This window comes from Balearica regulorum, chromosome 13, assembly GCF_011004875.1.
Source record: "Balearica regulorum gibbericeps isolate bBalReg1 chromosome 13, bBalReg1.pri, whole genome shotgun sequence".
NCBI lineage: Eukaryota > Metazoa > Chordata > Aves > Gruiformes > Gruidae > Balearica > Balearica regulorum.
This window is the reverse complement of record NC_046196.1, coordinates 20,163,045-20,181,980: the sequence shown is the minus strand read 5'-3', so window position 1 is coordinate 20,181,980 and position 18,936 is coordinate 20,163,045. Positions and strand designations below refer to the sequence as shown.

Sequence of the window (18,936 nt, the reverse complement as noted above, 5' to 3'; positions counted from 1 at the left end):
CCCCAGCTTCATTCACCTAACCAAATAAGACTGGCTCCCTCAACCTCTCCTTGTAAGGCCCTCGTAGGGCCCCATTTTGCTAGCTGTCTACTGCATCCTCTCCAGTTTCTCAACATTTTCTTTGAACTGAGGCCCCTAAAGTTGACCGCAGTATTTCTGATGCAGCCTCACCATTTTTGAGAACTGAGGCAGAATGACTTCTCTCACTTTGCTGACTGCATTTCTAATGTAGCCCAGTATGCAATTTTCCCCATTTGTGATGGGAGCACACTGTTGGCTCATGATCAACTTAACTTCCATCATAACTGCTACGTCCTTTTCAGCAGGGCTACTTGACAGCCAATTGATCCTTATTTCTTCTTTGCAACATGTTACCCCTATGCTTACCCACCCCGTAACCAGAAAACCCAGCAATTTTCATCCTGTTTTAAGATCAACTTGACTTAAAAAGTTTAAAGGGATTTTGTACTTGTTAGCTGGATCTACTACAGAGATAAGCATCAGTTGCACAATCTGTGAGCAGCTCTACATGCTTGGGTATCTGGGCTGTATACAGTGTGATGTTTTTCACTCTTCTATAGCTTTCCTGCTTTCCCTGGTGGCATTTCTCATTGTGGCAAAAAGTAGCTATCCAACCTCTTTTTCTGTAATAGCTCTCGCTAATTACAGGCAGTAAACAAATCAGCCTGTGAAAATGCATGTGCTGTCACTAAAGAGTTACAGTTTATATATCCAACCAGGAAATTGTAGATGTTTGCAGGCAGCCAATAAAAGGAGAGATCAACAATGCAGCTGACTCACACAGGAAAACTTGAGCTGTGTTTGAATGCAGTTCAAAACTGACTCGCATTTGGTATCTGCAGCAGTTTCACTTCATTGTTCCATAGTTTTTATGCCCGTATTTCTGAGGTAAGTTGATTTTTGTTTCCAATTTCTGTTACTGAGACATCTGAACACTAACATAATGTAGAGTTTCTCTCGTACTAAGGAAACATCTTTGCTATTACTTACTTTTTAAAATTACCTTTAAAATTAGCAACTTGAAATAAATGTTTTTATAGCAGTCTCCCGCCTGCCCAACTAGGGGAAGATGACAAAGTTGTCTGAGACTTTTAGTGTCTTACTAAAGATAATACCAAACCCTCTGTTGCAAAGGTCACCTTAGAAATCCTGGTTTTGTGGTTTGATACTGAGGTTTTTTTAAAAGGGTCTACGAGAAAAAGTATTCAGAAGAGCAGAACTATTGAAAAAATGGCTTTGGTACCAAACTTGCAATCTAGGAGGTAGAGAGAGACTTTGTTATCTGTAATTCCATGATAGTATCATATTCCATGATTAGTCCCTCCAACTGTTTTAGGAATCTGGGTAGCACCCTGGATAGATAAAAGATCTCTCATTTTAGGGTTAAACTCTCTTGGAGATTATCAGCAAACCACTCTAAGTCTAGGTGTGGAAACAGGTGTACAAACTCAGACACAGGGGCAATGGTGCTTGGCATGTCGTGGTTTCTAACAGGGAAAGACTGAAGTGGTTTTCATTTTGTTTTTAGAAAATCTCTAGTTAAATTAGGTTTTGCAAATCTAAAACAGGAGCTGATGGCTAGGTTTTATTTTTATCTAAGTAGCCAGTTAGCAAGATCTTAAAAAACTGTTACAGCTTTATTCAATTTTAAATAGAAACAGATACTTTCAGGAAAGGTTTAGATCCTATATTCAGTGTTTGATCTTCCTTGTACTATGTTTGGAGTTGAGTAAATTATTTTGGCTATTTAAATGATTATTTAGTATTTAATAAAAATGAGACATAATCTTGCTCCTGCCAGCCTTCTGATTACCTCCTTTATGTTTAGGATTTGTAGATCTGTGTGGTCTGTCTTTGCAACTTTAAAGAATAAATGGCTCACTCTGAAATTTATCTTCATTCAGAGCAATCTTTTCAAATTTTATGAAACTCTTAACCTGTTGGCCTCATACCATATTGGATTTATTCTTTAAGGAAACTCTAAGTGAGGCACCGAAGGCAGCTATTGCTTTCAAACTACAATACTCTAACAAAAGCAAAAAAAAAATTCAACTGTGCTTTCGTATCAAAATCAAATACTGTTGAAGCTGAACTGGTAAATAAGCTGCTGAATTTTTATTTGCATTTTGATTGTGGTTAGATGCAAAACTGAGCTTAGTACCCCTCTATGATTGTCAATGTGCCTGCATGGCACAGCTTAGATACTGAGATTAACTGCAAATAAATTGGCCATAAACTAGAAGTTCAGCCATGAGCATAGGCTAACTTACCTTCAGGTTTTTTTTCTATTTTGGTCATGGAGAACAAGTGATTTGCTCAGTCAGAAGACTCAGGCCTTCTGCATCCAAGGAGCTCTTTTTGTAAAGCCCATCTTCTAGAAGGACACAATTCACACTCAATAGTCCTTACTGGTTACTTCAGTTCCCTCATGTTTTCTTTTCTAGCCCTGGTCTACTGGACTCTGAAGGGAGTATTCCAGTTTGAGTTGTTCTGACTCACTGACCACTGATCTTGTAGTAATTCTTACTACTGGTTTTATCCCATCTGTTTTCTTTGCTTGCTCATTCTTCTCTTTCACCACTGACTTCTGGTTATTCTCTAGGTTAATGTAGCTTCACAGATGTAATTAAAAATGTTACTCATGTAGTAACACAGTGATGCTTTGCAGAGGTTATCTCTAATCCATGTGCATTGCCATGTAATGCGTCTGAAGCATTCAGATGGCCCTAGAGAGTTACATATGGACAGAGTTTTGGCCAAATTAGTGGCTACTATAAAGATATAGCTCTATTTAGCAGAGTTCTGCCAGCTTACAGCAGCAAGAAATTTGTCTTTTACCTTGTTTTTGCATTGATGTGTGGTGTTGTGTTAAAGATATGCAAGAATGATGCAGAACAGATTTGCCTGAGTTATTGAATTGCCTTTTTTTAATGAGAAGCTGGGAAATTGTATTTGTCTAGCATGTAACTGTAAGATACTAGTTTGTCTACATAGTTCAGTATCACTTTAAAAATCATATTTTGTATTCTAAATAATGGCCTCACATTTCAAAGTCATCGGATGGAAATAATAATGAGCAATTAATTAGTACCTTGCAGCCTCAGATGGCAAGTTATGGTGCAGACACTCCTTTGCAATTAGTGCATTTTTTCCAGTCTTTATAAGGAAAGTCTGACACAGAGCGGTAAAAGGAAGCCTGTTGGATTAGGTTAATAGTTATTTGGGAAGTAAGGAGTGGTGCAACTTCACTGTGCTTTGGTAGTAGTGACAAAAAGTAGTCCTTAAAACTTTTTTCTTTTCTGCCATTTTTTTCCCCCAAGCCAGCCATCAAGAAATGGCCAAACCATTACCTGTAGTAGCTCAGAAAGATTTGGATAGCTTTGCCTTGATCAGGACAGGCTCGGGCTTTGCACTCAAAGCCTTTCACACTTCTTGGAACACTCACATCTCGGTGAAGCTGCTGACAAGCCAGGACACTACAGAGAGGTACGTGTCTTATTTGGCCTACTAACCATGCAGGTGGGCAGCACAGACCTGCAGCGATGGCACCAGAATGAATGGTGGCCTGCCCAGGATCATCTGATCCCTAAACACATCTCCATTCCTAGAAATCCCAACTAGCCAAGAGGCAACTTGGAGGCACTTATACTGAGAAACAAGCTCTACATTTTTTACAAATTTTTATGAAGTAGAGCTTAATCCTGAAGTCATTAATTACTCTACTACAGTAAGGTCTACAAACCCTGATCAGTAGTACTCAGCATGCTCTGGTATTACATGTTTCTGGAGGTCCCTGAAGAGATCTCAGTTCAATTTAATCTAAACCAGCATGTACAGGTGAGGGAGTAGAGAGGGAGGGATAATGGTCAGGATTACAGGGCAGTGAGATGTGTACATGGCCTAATTATAAAAATAAATGAGCTGTAACTGAGCATCAGCCTACTGACCATAAAATTCCAGTGTGTGACAAAAACATGGAAAGCTTCCAAGAATAACCACAAGCTACTTCTGGTGAAGCAAGACCAAAGCATTTTAGGGAATGCATTGATCTGACTGTTTATCAGAAAAGTCTGATGTGCATCTACAGACTAGTTACTCTTGTTAACAGAGAACAGTGCCATTCCAGTGGCTTTTGTTAAAAGTAAAATACAAAAGTGTCCTACTCTACTACATAGTGTTAATGTACTCCATTATGAAGGCAGGGGAGGTGAAAACCCAGTATTTCATACAAATATTTTTAAATTGACAGTTTAAATTGTCAGTGATACTTCAAACACCAAATGCTGCCAGAATTTGGGAACACTTAAAAATTTTAAGGTTTTTTTGAAGGGGCAGGGGGCTTGTTTTTTAGACAATAGAAGTCCAGCAATTTTGTAATCGGAACCAACATTATTTGTTTGGTAGCGTGTTTAAAGAAAAAAGGTTCCTCTGTTCCCTGTCCACACTTTCTTTAAATTAAACCCCAAACCAAAATAGCTGAAGTTACAGAAACTAACATTTTACTTTGTTTTGAATTTAACATGCTACCCTGATTTGGCATCTTTTCACTCAAACTTGCTCCCTAAAACTAAAGCTGCTGTTCTGCTTTTCTCTTTCTACTGTTCTCATCTCTTGTTTACACTACACAGTGTATAGGAAAGCTGGGAAAATACTGTGTTTTACTCCAGCTGTAAAATGTTTAACTGTGTGATGATGATAAACACTTATATTTGTGGAAGTAAGTGTTAAAACAGGTGGGGCTGTGAATTACTTCTAGTGATTTACAGGCTTGTGAATCAACACAGTAAATATGAGAAACTGAAGTATCAATGTAAAGGCTGGTTAGAATGATGAGAATGAGCTCCAGGTCTGTTGAAATCAACTGAATTTTGAATGAATTTCAATGAATTTTCAGCTCACAAGAGTGGAAATAATCAGATCTTTAAAATTAAACATCCAATTAATGAACCTCTAGCAGAAGTTCAGTTATTTCCATGAAAAGGCACAATTGAATTGACAATTCAGTGTTTCCTGTGCATGAAGAAGTAACTGTTTGAAGTCTTTAGACAAGAAAATTTATTCTGATGATGATGATCAAAGCAAAGCTTTGTTATTCTCTAAATAAACTGTTTGGATTCAGGTCTACAATCCAGCCACAGTTGAGGTTGAATCACATTTGACAAAGTCACTAAAACGGTACTAGTTACATCAAATCTGACTTTGGCTTCACTTTTTTATCATGCTATGATATCATATATTACTTATATAACATGGTCCCATTAGATAAGCATGGAAGATCATAATTTGTTGTAAATGTGGATCTCACTGATAGTGAAAGGATACAATACAAGTTCTTTGGGACAGTGAGGGGGGAAAAACTTGATTTTTCTTAATCTAGCATTTCATATAATTCAGCTTTCTCCTGCCTTTGCACTTCAATCCTGCTTTAAACTGTGCTCTTAGGTTCATACTAAAGCATCCAGAGGTCTTTCACGTTATATTAGAAAAAAAAACCTATGCAAGGGATTGCTTTATTTTCTTAGAATTGTTTGGAAGCTGATATAACCAACCCGCAGCAGGGGAGTTGGAACTAGATGATCTTTAAGGTCCCTGCCAACCCAAACCATTCTGTGATTCTATGATAATTGGTTTTATTGATAGAATTATATAAGCTTGTGTTCAACCATATGGTTATCTCTCATTTCCATATCCTACACTATCTCACCTCTAGCTAAAATTCCCTCTAACCCTTGCTGGTTTTTTTTACAGGGAATGGAAGTTGCTACTTCAGGATATAGCGAATGTCAGACACTGTGAGTCTGAACGTCTCCTGCCTTCTCTTGGGATTTACCAGTACCATGGACTTGTGGGGATAGTGACTGAATGGATGAACAATGGATCCCTCCACTCGTTCATCCATGAGGTACATAAAAAGTCATCTTTTATGTGACAAAATTACAAGGTCAGTCAAAAGAGAACAATCAGCATGTAAATTATGGAGAGTAGTCACAGTCAATCTGTTCTTTAGTTTCTGTATTGTACTTCTGTTTACTGTCAAATGAGTATGTGAATGGCAACAATTTCACACTACTAAAACCTGTATTTTGTGCTACTTAGCATCAACTGTACCCAGAACTTCCATTTCCCTTACTCATAAGGATCCTGTCGGATGTGGCTGAAGGGCTGCATCACCTTCACAGCCTCGAGCCTGCTTTCTGCCACTGCAGCCTGAAACCTTCCAATGTGCTTTTGGATATGCAGTACAGAGCCAAGGTAGGAGCTTCTACTCTTAGCCTATTAATGTAAAAATCCAGTGATCGTCCTATTGCGCATATATTTATCCTAATAGTCAACATTTAATACCAAGTCTTGAGGTATTATTACTAAACTTACTATTTCTCCCATCACTACAGGTATCAGATTATGGTCTACCCAACTGGAGGAAACAACAACTGCGGTCAGACCTGCAGAACTGTAATCAGAGAAACTGCCAGGATTTAGTGTACCTCCCTCCTGAAATACTTGAAGGAGGCCTTCCTTCCCAGGAAGGTGATATTTACAGGTGAATGGGATTTCTAAGGGCATGTCATACCTAGTCCTTGCTACATTCTACGATGTTGCCAAAATACTTATTTTCAAAGACGCTACAGTAAAAATGCCAGACCTACATAATGCAGTAGGATAGTATTCCACGAGGCCAATTATAGCAGTGAATTAAATTTGAAATACCACATATCTGGTGAATAATATACCGAGGTTAAGAATCGCTGTCAGTTTGTTATATAAATATTTAAATAATGGACCTAAATGTTTTAAAAGTGTAACATAGCAGTCGAAACTTTTTCATGTACATTTAGAAACCTGGTAACTACAATTCACATAGTTTCTATATCTTTAGTATCAGGAAGAACTACTGATGCCTAGATGAGGCCCAGGTAAAAATAAGATCTTTCTCTCAACATTGTCCTATGGAATCTCCGCTGGAATAACTCACTGAGCCACTCAAGCATTCATACTTTAACTAAGGTGATTTATACAAAGGAGGAAGATTACCTACTGCCACATGTCCCTTTTGGATATATTACATGCTTTGTAGTTGCTGCAATAAATAAGACAACCTCAAATTGCAACTGTTGTCTGTATGGACATTCATCTTTACAATCAGCATACAGAGCCTGTGGACTAACGTTATAAATAAATTTTAAGCATGGCCACTTTCCCGTGCTCAGAGCTTTTATGGAGGCAACAAATTTAAACTCCTGCTTTATTGTCACAGAGACAGGCTCTAAGACAAGTCAATTAATGCATACACTTGAGGAGACCTATAAATAATGTGCCTAATCTGATATTGTTCACAAACACAAGATTTTTGCACAGGAAGAGCGGCGACTTCCTTTCAGGTGGCATAATTCATCTTCCATCATGTTATTCTTATACAATTTTAGGTGCTCAGCTGTGACTTGGTGCATGTTAGATGCATGACTAGACAGTGGTGCAACAGAAAACAAAAGTGTCATATGAGATATTACTGAAGTACATGTGACATGTATGTCCACATTACATTCATGCTTTCCTAGAAGGTATTAAAGTACAAGCACTTTCAGATTTTATGTAGAAATAAGGCAGAAGAGGGGTTCTTTTAAACACTGTGACTCAGCACTACAGGAAGATATAAGTCAGCAGATAAGTTTATCCTAGAACTGCTTCTTCCCCTTTTGATTGCCTTCTAACTCATCCATAACCTGCTTTCTCTCTTCCAGCAGCCTCCTTGCTTCTGCCTCTGGTTTTGCAGATTGAGATTTCTATCAAAAACCTGTATTTTATACCATCTGAGTTGTGGGTTATGTATGTAGAACTATCACTGGAATACTTCCTAGGATGTTAGAAAAGGAAAAAGGTATTTGGAGTGCCATCAAAATTTGTTGGAAAAAAACAGACATGCAGTGGGTCAGAAACAAGTTTTGGGTAGGTTAACTGATGTGCTTGTCAGTACCTGCTGAAAAGTCCAGCTCTCTCAGTTGCTATTTAATTTACTTGAATACAAACAAAAAATGATAGAAAGAACAGAAGTTTCTGAAATTCATGAGAGCAAACAGAGATAAAGGTGGTAACCTGAAATGTAATTCTAATTGATCCTATGTTTAAAAAAAACCTTAAATTTAATTCTAACTGATTTGAAAACTGAAACTTAATAATGCAGGAAAAAGGACCTCATCAAATTAGGAAAAAACCTGCATAGACTTTGTCTTGAAAAAAACCTTTCTCTTAAACCAATAAACTTGCTTTTGGAAATGAGAACATAGACACAGATTACAAACTAATGAATGGTCTTTTGCTGTTCTTTGCTTTTCCCCAGTTTTGGAATACTGTGTTGGGAGAGCCTAAGCAGACGGAAACCTTTTGAAGGTATTTATCTCTGTTGTTCATGGCAGACTTTGTTGCCCTAATCTTTTTCACAAATTCCCTTATTGTAGGGAAATTATGATGCAAACAGCACTGTCTTTTCAGATGTCCCTTCGCCTTTTGTTACTTGTTAAAGCACATAGCTCTATGGGATGTACAGACTAGAATCCCTCAACAAATCCTCAGTGTTTCCAAAGAAGCTGATCTTTCTGCAGGGGAAAGGTGTAGCTTCTTAACCTGCTTGTATCATCTCTGTGCTTGCTGAAGCACTCTGTTACCACGTTGGGTTTTCAGCTTACCTTTAGTGAGAAAGAACACCACTTTATATTTTACAGTTGTAATTCCAAAATCAGGGAACAAGCAAGCAGTTAACTGGATGAGCAGAATGTTCATTTTTAAAGTTGCCATGAGTTTCAAATCCTGATCAAAAAGTGCCAGTTGATCCTGAATGCTCTTAAGCAAGTAGGGAATCTTATTTTCTTAGATGAAAGTATAAACAGTTTTAAAGAACTTAGTTTGCAAAGTGTTGTATAATAATTGTCACAGTCTAGGAACAATCAATTTTTCATGAAGGTGGAGATCACTGAAAGGCTTCTTTGCTATTGGCTCTGTTCTGCATGGCAAAACAGAAGGACTCCTGTATTTTACAGGCTGAGGACCTTTTAAAAATACTGCATAGAATAGCATCTTAATGTTCATACAGCTTATGGCTGCCATCTTCTGGCTGCCCAAAGTAGATTTTTTTTTTTTTCTTGGTACAACAGGAATTACATTCTTATAATGAAGGTGTAAGGCTTTATATAAAACTCTGCTCTAGAATATACCCATAAAAATTACATGTACACCTGAGATATATGAGTGTAGTTTACAATGCATATATACATAGCTATTTCTGACTTATTACTTGGGAAAAGTTCTTCATTCTGATATGGCCTGTTGCAATAAATAGCTATGGTTATTGTTAAAGGTTAGCACATTTATTTACAAGACTGTTTTTTATTTTTGCTTTTAAAAGCACTCTTTATGTTAAAATACACAAAATAACTTACGCTGAATATAATTTTAAGAGAGTTCTGAGGTATTTAATGTTTTTTGTGGTGACATTTTTCTATAAATTGTAGGTCAGGCAACCCTGCTGGAAGTTTTGACAGGCATCTGCAGCAGTTTGCGGCCTGGCATTTCAGAAAAGTTTATACCAAGCAATTTGCCTGAAAGGAACAGACTGTTGCACCTTATCACTCTGTGCTGGCATCAAGAACCAGATTGCAGACCACATACTGCAGGTAACATTCAGGATGTGCTTTCTTTGCAGGATTTGTAATGGAGATACTCTTGCTGGGAACATCGCTCCAGCACTCTAAATCAATAACAGAACATCTGATGTGGAAGGCAAAGCGGTCTTCAGATCATCAGAGTACTGTAGATGGTTTTTCTAACTGAAGCTGCCTACCAGAGGTGACATACTTATCTCCAAAATTGTGTTTGGTATAAAGTACAAGTGAGTACCAATAAAGGAAGGGATATTGTCAGCTATATATACACCATATCAACCTGTCTTGATTGCAATGCATCACCAGCTCCCTTTTGAAGTGTGTAATCATTATTTACTTTAGTGGAACTGTTATGTTTATCCTCTGTTTCTAAAAAGATAGCCAAGAAATGTTAAAATTGTTATATTTGAGCACTTTTGAGCAAATTTTCAGAGGTGCTGAGGAAGCAATTTGCATATTGCTTTATTGTGATTTATACAGTCATGTATAAAGCTTTTGCAAGTAAGTCCACTACACCTGTACAAATATTTAGGAAAATGTGACTTTAATATGACTGTAACCATTCTTTAAAATCAGTTTAATAAGGAAACCAAGAGGAGATATGAGGTGGAAGTTGTATTAAACCAATTTTGTATAGTTCATCTAGCTACTCAACGTAATAGTAAAGTTAGTTGCAATACACTGAAGCCTAAATATATACAGACTTTCATATGCAATGTGGTATTTAAAATGCTTTATTCTCCCTACAGAATGTGTAGACCTTCTAAATGGAATTTTGACTACTATAAATAAGGAGGCAATTTCCACTGCAATCTACAATCTGATGGATGCAAAGGTTAGTGCAAAATTAAGTTTTGTTCTCCTACAAGGACATTACCTGATTCTTTCAACTGTAATCTTTCAATTGAAGTGCGGTTCAAAACTGAGACAGGTTTTGTCTTCACTTTTATTGGACATGTCAGAGAGCTCGAGGGTACCCTTTGGCACTTAATTCAGGAATTGTAGAAAATAGATATTGTGAGATTCTCTAGAAACCATGTCAACTGCTACCTGCAATTATAAAAATGATAGCTTCTTTCTAGTCACCACCTGTAGTCAGTCTGATAAACCCACGTGAGTGAGAACAAGTATCAGCTTCAAGTAGATCAGATTAGAGCTAGAACCAAGGCCAATTTTTGTTGTACGTACTGGTAAGAAATTTATTCCAAGACCTGGACACCGTTAGTACCTGCTGCAGCAATACTAGTATCAGCGCTTTTTTTTGTATGCTTCACTGCTTCTAAATTGATGTGCTTCAGACAGAAGACACTGCTTGTTCTAGGGTCTGAGAGGGTTCTCTGATATCACAGGAATGGATGGGGATCAGCCAACAGCTGAGGCATACAGCTAACTCCATATATGTCTGTGTTGCCATGGGAAATCTGGCACAAAGCTGACTGCCACAAATATAGCTATATCCTATCTAGCTGACTTGGATAGTGGGGAAACTAGTGACACATGCCTCAGTCTTTGAACAAGTATTCTGACTCCATCTGGATTTACACAACCCATGCGGTGGTGTTGGTTTTATTGCTGGGTTTACGTTAATGGATGCTGGATTATGTCTACAAGTTTTAATCACGTTCTGGGATTAAAAACCAGACTTGATCAATGTTTTAATAGGTGGCATAGTTATAGTCCAAGTAATTTTACTACTATTGAGGTTAATTTAGGATTGTATGGCCAAATATTCCATAATCTAATGCTCTGATGTCCCTCGAGCAAAGTTTTATTTTTCTATTTGCTAGATTAGCAAAGAGCACTATTTATTATTCAAAAAACTGAACTGATAATATGTCCAGAATGACTGTGAAAATGCTACTGGAGAGTCCTGAAAATGGATTGATTAATAAGTGTTGAAGTATATAAATTTTAAAAGATAGTTGAAAAAAATCTGCTGCAGATGTACAAAATGGAAAAAAGTTACAAGTATTGACACATCCTTATTGCAGGCGGTTTGGCATACTAAAAACAGGACAGCCCTGCTGTTTGGTTACTTGAAGGAAAACATGCTATAGCTAGCCCAGTATCTCTCAACACATGGCTGTTCTCACCTTCCCCTGCATGATTCAAAACTGGATTAAAAAAACAAATTTGAAACAGCAGAAACAGTGCCAAGGTAGAGTTGTCAGATTCTATGCTACTTACATGTGCTAAAATGCAAAATCACTTTGTGCCGTTCAATATCACCGTATATCAGCTTACCTGAGAGTATAATATATATTGTCAGTACAAATTCTTGCTCCTGACAACTGAATTGAACAAACCATATGTATACTTACTTGAGTTACTGTGCTATTTTTTCCAGGAGGCAGCACTTAATGCATGCAAATGTTCAGAAATATACACATTGCAGACAGGCATATGCAATTCAGAGGTGAGTACATGGCACATGTTTAAGAGTCTTACAAGAATACTTCATAAGCTCCTTGTTTCTCCTGCCAGTCCTGACAATGCATAACAACACTGCAGGGCAAAATGTCCCTAACCCCTTTTGTCCCTAATGATAACTCCATCCAGTTAACCAACAAAACCAGTTTTACCTTCTTCCAAGCAGCTGACTCTGATGTTGCTCTTGCAAAAACAATCTTCTCCATACAAGAGTTGCTTTGAACCTCTCCTCCTTGAAGAGGTCCTAATGAAATGGCAAAAATCTAACCTTTCTTGTAGTGTTTTCAATACGGTGGCTAAAAAAAGTCCTAGGCTGAATTCTAGTATTTGCAACCAACTGCTTTGTGATAACTCCAAAATACAGTTAACTGCCATTTCCAAAGTGATTTTGGCACTTCTGGCAGGCCTGCTAATACTGAAAGATAGAGATAGAACTAAAGCTCACATGCCTGGATCAGCATGAGCTTTAAACAGCTCAAGTTCTAGTGATACCACAGCTGCTGGCAGCCCAGGCTGCAGAAGCAAGCTAGGACTGCAGTAAACCCTAGGACAGTTAACCTATGGATCTGTGCTGCCACAGTGACCCAAGGTAACTACCTAAAGTTGAATTAAGTATGTCTGTAGGCTAAACAGCTGCATACCTGCCCTGCACTACTGCCTTATATTCCAAGAGAAAACTGCTTATAAAAGGTTTTAGAATAAAAGTTTCCAAGAAGATAATTCTTCTCTATTTTGATCTTCTTTTCAGATCATCTGTCCACCAAAACCCAGCCATGTAATCAGCAAGAAAATTCCTTTTATAGTGCCAAGCTTGTCAACTATTCTACTTGATAGCACTGCAAATAATGCAGGAACAGAAAATGTTCTTGAGACGGATCTGTCAAATACTATCCCACAGAACACAACAACAAAGAAAGGTCTCTATCAGCTCCAACTAATCTAAAGAAAGGATAAATATTACCAGTTGTTCCATATCCGCATGTTATTTTCAAAGTGAAACTATCTATTTCACAGTACAGCTGTGTCCTTTACTGGTACCATCTGAAGTGCAAGTTCACTGCAGAAAACCAGAGATGCCATGATGTATCTTCTGATTAAGTGTATAGATTAAAAAGCCTCTTTTGGCTAAAAATAATAAATTTTAGAACCCTGACCTGTAATATACAGCTGTCTTTCCCTTGCACATCAAATATTGCCTGTTGCTTTTGAGAGAACAAGTCCTTCCTGGAAACCACTACTGCAGTTTCTATTGCCATGTGCCACCACGAATAACTATATTTTTCTGTCATCTACTAATGAAAAAAGGAGATACATTTTCAAAAATGTGTCTCCATATGTCCTGTGTCTCCAGGAACATGGGAATGATTCCTGGTAATCACCATTCCTATATAAATAACTTCCTTTGCCTTTCCAATGTGGATTTGTCCTGTCAAAGTGTTTAAACTTGTGTCAAGAAGTGATATATTTCCTTAAAAGCTTTTTCTATGCTCCTTATGCCTGTGGATATAAAAGACAGGAAATCAATTCACTTATAGCAACATCTGCATTTCCAAGCATTTTAGTTCTGATCAATAGCTGTCAGACTTAAGGACAACATAGAATATTCCATAACTTCAGAAACAAATTCCTACAGACAGTTTGAAAAAGTCAGAAGTGTGAAGTAATATATGCCAAAATCTTCCTAGGAATAATGATGTATTAACAAGGGCCTAAAGAACTGCTAGTAATAAGTATGCGCTCTCGAGTTAGTTTTCACTTCAGTTCCAGTCTTCTGCAGTAGCTGACATACATATAATGCTCTGTTGTTCAATTTAAGGGTCTCATCTTACTTAAATTTTTTTCTAGGCTACCCAGGCTCTGACAGTAGAAAATCAAATTCCTTTTGCGCAATTCCTTTATCTGGTTCAACTGGAGGCAAGGAAAGCAGTCAGCCTAAGGACCCACCACTGGCTCTTAAGCACAGACCACAACCTATGTACCTTGAACAAGCAGTGACAGGTAAGACCCCATTTCCAGTTTGAGGTGGCAATAATCTCCTTGGCCAAATATTAGTGATTAAATTGTTTAAAGTTTGAAGGACAAAGATCTCTCTAAATTTTGTGTGCACTTTTAGGTATTTAGTGTAATAACTCCTCCAAACTTGATACAAATGTCTCACAAGTCTATTTGTGTATAGCTACTCCTATGTTCTCAGAAATTCAGGCACTGGTCATTGAGAAAATGGCTTGATCTTTTCCAGGGTCATATCCAGGCTGAGAACAGTTCTGAAAAGACTGTAATAAAAATACAGAAAATATAGCACACATCGAATGTGACAGACATTAGTTGTTGAGGTCTGGAATTTTTTTTATTATTTTAAGCTCTGTATTTTAGACCTCTACAAAAGTAGCTATTGACTACAGATACAGGTGACTGTGAGGACCATTCATTTCCTTACATAGCCTCAGTTCTTCCTACTGGACAGAGGTAGAAAAGGCTAGCTTCTGATTTTGAAGCCTGCCTTTGCCTGTAGGTGAAACTTTGAGCTTTTTTGCTAACTTTCTGCAAGCTGGCCTATGACAGTTCTCACATCTAGCTAGCCATCCTTCTCCACTTCAATTTACTTCCAAGTGATGATGTAATTTCTGGATAAATCAACAGGCTAGTTTGTGCAGGAAGACTTCATCACAGAATACTGGCAACAATCAGAAATCAGAATAACAGAGGCATATTCTCCAAAGCAACAATGGCTTTTGGTTATTAATTTTCTCTCAGTGTATGGTATTTACTGTACACTAAAAACCTTAATGTCAGTACTAAGTTTTCTAATAAGTTTGTGAAAAGAGTCAGAACCTAAAGCTCTTGATCATTTTTCCAAGAGTATTATTTTTGTTACTAGTTTGGCTTTGACATATACCCAAATTCCCAGTTTCACAATACATCTTTCAAAGAGTCCTACTACCCTGAACTACCTGTTATCTGTTCTTCACTTTCTATAGGACAAAGTTTTCTCCTCTATGTCGAGCCAAGCTGCTCTGCATAAATTTTGATACAGGTGCTAGATGAACAAAGTGAGACCTGAAAATCTCCTCCCCTTACGCAATCTGAGCACTTAATAATGTTTAGAAACACTTATTTTCTGTAATCTGATCTTTGTGAGTTTTAAACAAAAGATGAAAATGCATTGGACTAGTTTTGAACAAAGAATGCAAATAAACTAACTCTTCCTACCCTTTTACTGAGTCTGTATTTCTGGTGTTGATACTATCACTTGCTAACAACTTCTGGAAGAAAAGAGCACTTAGTTTATATAATTTTGTTTCCTTTTCACTCGAGATCCTTGCTGCAAAGGAAACTGTTGTCAAGTACTAGCCTGCCAGAGACAGACTATACTGAGCTGCATGACAGAAGGACGCCTCAACCACATCCTAGATGTCCTTCGTTCACAGCAAATATTGTCCCGAATGGATTATGAAACAATTACTTCTTACCCCACAGTGACTGGCCGTGCTCGGGCATTGTTGGACACTTGCCTTTGCCTTGGAGAGAGAGCAGCACAAGTTGTAGTGACTGTACTTTCAGTGACCAAATGTAGTTCTCTGGGACGAGGCAGCCACTCCCCAGACTGTCCTTCCAAGGTAAATAGGCTGCTGTGACTTTTATTTTGCAGTTTGTTACATGGATCAGATCACCAGTAACTTGGAAGGGCAATGAATCATGTTAATTGCACATAACCAAATTGACTGCAGTCACTCCTTCCTACAGCCCATGATTTTAGTTCTCCAGAGGAAAAAGCTAGCTGGATTAAAAGGTCGAATCATCCACTGCCTGCAGAAATTACCAAGACTAGCGTAACACATTCTACTTTGGACCTCAGAGATGGGAGGAGTGCAATGTGTGCCAGAGCAAATGTAGTTCAAGTCAGATGACACTTTATTTCCTTGATTTTTTTTTTTAGAAGGGAGGAAAATAGACCATGACTTTTTGGAGGTCACACTATGGAAGAACAGCTGTTACTAAATCCTTCCAAATAAGGATAGCAAACAACAGGGTACTGGATGAGGAGAAAAAAAATTACTGCTTTTCACTGAGCTCATATCTAAGCCAGCTGTTAGAGTGAAAGGCTTAAGAGAATCAAGAAATATTTCTTTAACAGGGCCTTCAGTAAGACTTGGAAATTTTATATTACACATATAAATTATTTTATTTTCACTCACAAATGGTCATATGCTCTCAAAACAGGGCATTAATAGCATTGTTAAGAGGTGGGGCATAAAGTATTTACTAAATGCAAAAATGTTAATACCTTACATCCATGTAGTTCTCCAAGTACGCCTGCAGTTCAAATGTAAAATTAAACCAGGAAGCAGAGGTACCAAACTGATCATTTTGAAATGACGGTTCTGCTGAACTGTGAAGGAAAGTAGTAAGATTATTTTAATTGTAATTAAAATGAGGTTATATAAGATGCTGGTTTTTTGAAGGCACAGTTGGATTCCCTCAAGCTTCATGGCACTGGACTAACATAACTTGTTAACAATCTACAAGTATTTCAAATGTAAACCCATGTTACTCTGTTTCCCTATGTTGCATTAGTTCTCTCTGCAGTTTCAAACTGCTTATTGAATTCAGTAGTTTGGCAGATTGCAATTTTAAATACAGTGATGACGTGTCTTCTAGGCACATCTAACGTATAAGAAATTTGTTATCACATACTACAATGCTGCTGGAACCACAAATATATTTTTATGTAAATTCATTAAGCTTTAAGACTGCCTTGAGGTAATATATTGTCACAATTAAAAGCAATGTCTATCAGAATGTGTTGAAAATAGTTTTGCCTATTAAAGGAGCTAAACATATACTTCACTGTTGATTTTTTTTTTTAATCTACACTTTAAATGGAAGCTTTCAACAGAGTAGATCAATCTCTGCTAAAAAAGGATGTCTTGCTTGTGAGGAATAGAACTGCTGTCATGGTGTTTTGCCTGTTTAGAAGGCATAAAATGATGAGGGTAAGATAATCATTCACCTGTGGGAAATATTTACAGACTTTTAAGAGCGGAAACTGGCAATATTGTTGAAACTTAATTATCAGCTTTCAAAAATTATTCCATTCAGTTGTTCTGCTGGACGGTTTATACTCCTATGAAAGATGTGCCAGCTGGCAGGCTATGCTGATTTTTGTCATGTTTTTGACATAGACACAGTTTTGGCCCTTTTCTTGAAACAGTTGCCTCCTTGAGAATACAATTTGATGCCAGACCTAATCCCAGTCTTAACTGTTAATTGCAGAACTGGCATGAAATCAGTGGGAGCACAAGTTATCTCTTTTTCCAGACAGATTTTTGTTCTTGTATTTAGCTTTCCAATTTAAGTATTTGTAACAGGATGTGACCTTAGAGTTAATTACTATCATGCTTATCCAAATTTCAAAAAAAAACCCCAAAAAACTTGTAACCAATTACAAAACAAAGTCCAATTTGTTACTTCATGTTCTAAAGACCCTTTATTATTTAATAATTAGCTCTATCCACAGTCAGATTTTTGCCACCTTGCTCAACTGAAATCAATGCATGTTTGGCCTTTTTTTATTGATATTTTGGCTAAAAGCATTGTCATAACTAGCTATTCTACTGCCAAAGTCTTGCTATAAACATACTTAAGTTGACCTAGCCACATGCACAATTTCCTCATAACTCTCCCTTGTATAATATAAATATTTAAATTTTGGGGTTCATTGATGTTGCAGCTGTTGGGAATCGTGGTATTTTGAAGGGATGCTACTAGTTTATCGAAATGAAACTGCTGTTGATATAAAAACTTTTGATACAAAACTAGAACACAGTGACCTGAAATTAGCATAATTTCATTTTGTCTTACCAAAAAGACATACTTTTATAAGGCCTATAACGTTTTGACAATGTAACAAAGACTTTAACATAATGTGTTGATCACTGATGTGAAATATCAAACTGCTCAAAGCTTATGGTATTCTGCTGGTACCCAACTAGTGCATTAGCTAAGATTTCTATTGACCTTGCCCTCTGTGTGTTCTGCAGTTCTTTATCACAAAGCCATATAGAATAAATGACACTGAGCAAGAGTAAAGATAGGAGAGAATCAAACTGTTGTTTAGTATCTATGGGGAGAAAAAAGGCTTGAATCTGAAGAAGGTCTAGAATCCCAGGAAGGAAATATAAAACATGGCTAATACTAGAAAACAGCATAAGGGGATAATAAAAAGAAGTCACTTCAGGACTGACTGTACAAAGTGATTAATAAAATTCTCTTGCAGTTACTCAGAATAGACAAAACTAGAATTAATAGATGTTTAAAAATAAGACATATTCAAATTCTATGAAGCTATTTAGATTTATTAAAGGAACAGTAAGTGGAATAGGCAGATGGTTATTCTTCTGTCTTGACTGTAATATATTTTTCTTTCTGATGCTGGTTGCAGCTATCTTTTGCTGACTTGTGAAAAGATGACTGTCCCTTGCCCTTTTTCTTATCTATACAACACCTTTATCTTAGCTGGGATACTTCCTGTAATGTAAGAATATCTGCACTAGAATTTGTTTGAGGTTAATTCACGGAAAATTAATCTGAGGTACTGGAATGAAATGTCTAAGATTAGTCCTTCCAGTAGAGAGCAAAACAAACAAAGCCATAAATACTACTCCGTAGTTGCCACCAGTGTCTGTTAAAAACAGAGTTCCAGAGAACAGGGGAAGACAACGAATGCATATTCATAAAACACTAATCTACAAAAAATTTTAAAATGCATTAATGGACTGCTAATGTACACAGAAGAATTTTATACCAGGCAGATAGTCTAAAATGTAGAAAA

The 18,936-nt window shown here is 37.2% G+C and overlaps 1 protein-coding gene across 3 annotated transcripts; it reads left to right on the top strand.

Moving 5' to 3' along the window:
* Window positions 1-303: 303 nt before the first annotated feature.
* Window positions 304-16,947, top strand: LOC104644152 (receptor-interacting serine/threonine-protein kinase 2). Of its 3 annotated transcripts, none has more exons than XM_010313680.2 (12): window positions 304-909; window positions 3,346-3,507; window positions 5,770-5,923; window positions 6,118-6,273; window positions 6,414-6,562; window positions 8,357-8,406; window positions 9,525-9,686; window positions 10,424-10,509; window positions 12,022-12,090; window positions 12,853-13,021; window positions 13,950-14,102; window positions 15,420-16,947. In XM_010313680.2, exons 1-12 carry the CDS (start codon window positions 827-829, stop codon window positions 15,737-15,739), a joined length of 1,713 nt encoding a protein of 570 aa, XP_010311982.2. In that variant the 5' UTR covers window positions 304-826; the 3' UTR covers window positions 15,740-16,947. The 3 variants fall into 3 exon arrangements, with proteins under 3 accessions (XP_010311982.2, XP_075621965.1, XP_075621964.1); XM_075765849.1 differs by having other exon boundaries at window positions 307-909; window positions 3,342-3,507; XM_075765850.1 differs by lacking the exon at window positions 3,346-3,507 and having other exon boundaries at window positions 305-909.
* Window positions 16,948-18,936: the final 1,989 nt, after the last annotated feature.

Bases quoted from the DNA above. Each gene is read 5' to 3' on its own strand.
- LOC104644152 (XM_010313680.2), top strand. From the start codon at position 827: ATGCAGTTCAAAACTGACTCGCATTTGGTATCTGCAGCAGTTTCACTT. The intron at 3,508-5,769 runs GTACGTGTCTTA...TTTTTTTTACAG, and splicing joins AGCCAGGACACTACAGAGAG to GGAATGGAAGTTGCTACTTC. The intron at 10,510-12,021 runs GTTAGTGCAAAA...TATTTTTTCCAG, and splicing joins ACAATCTGATGGATGCAAAG to GAGGCAGCACTTAATGCATG.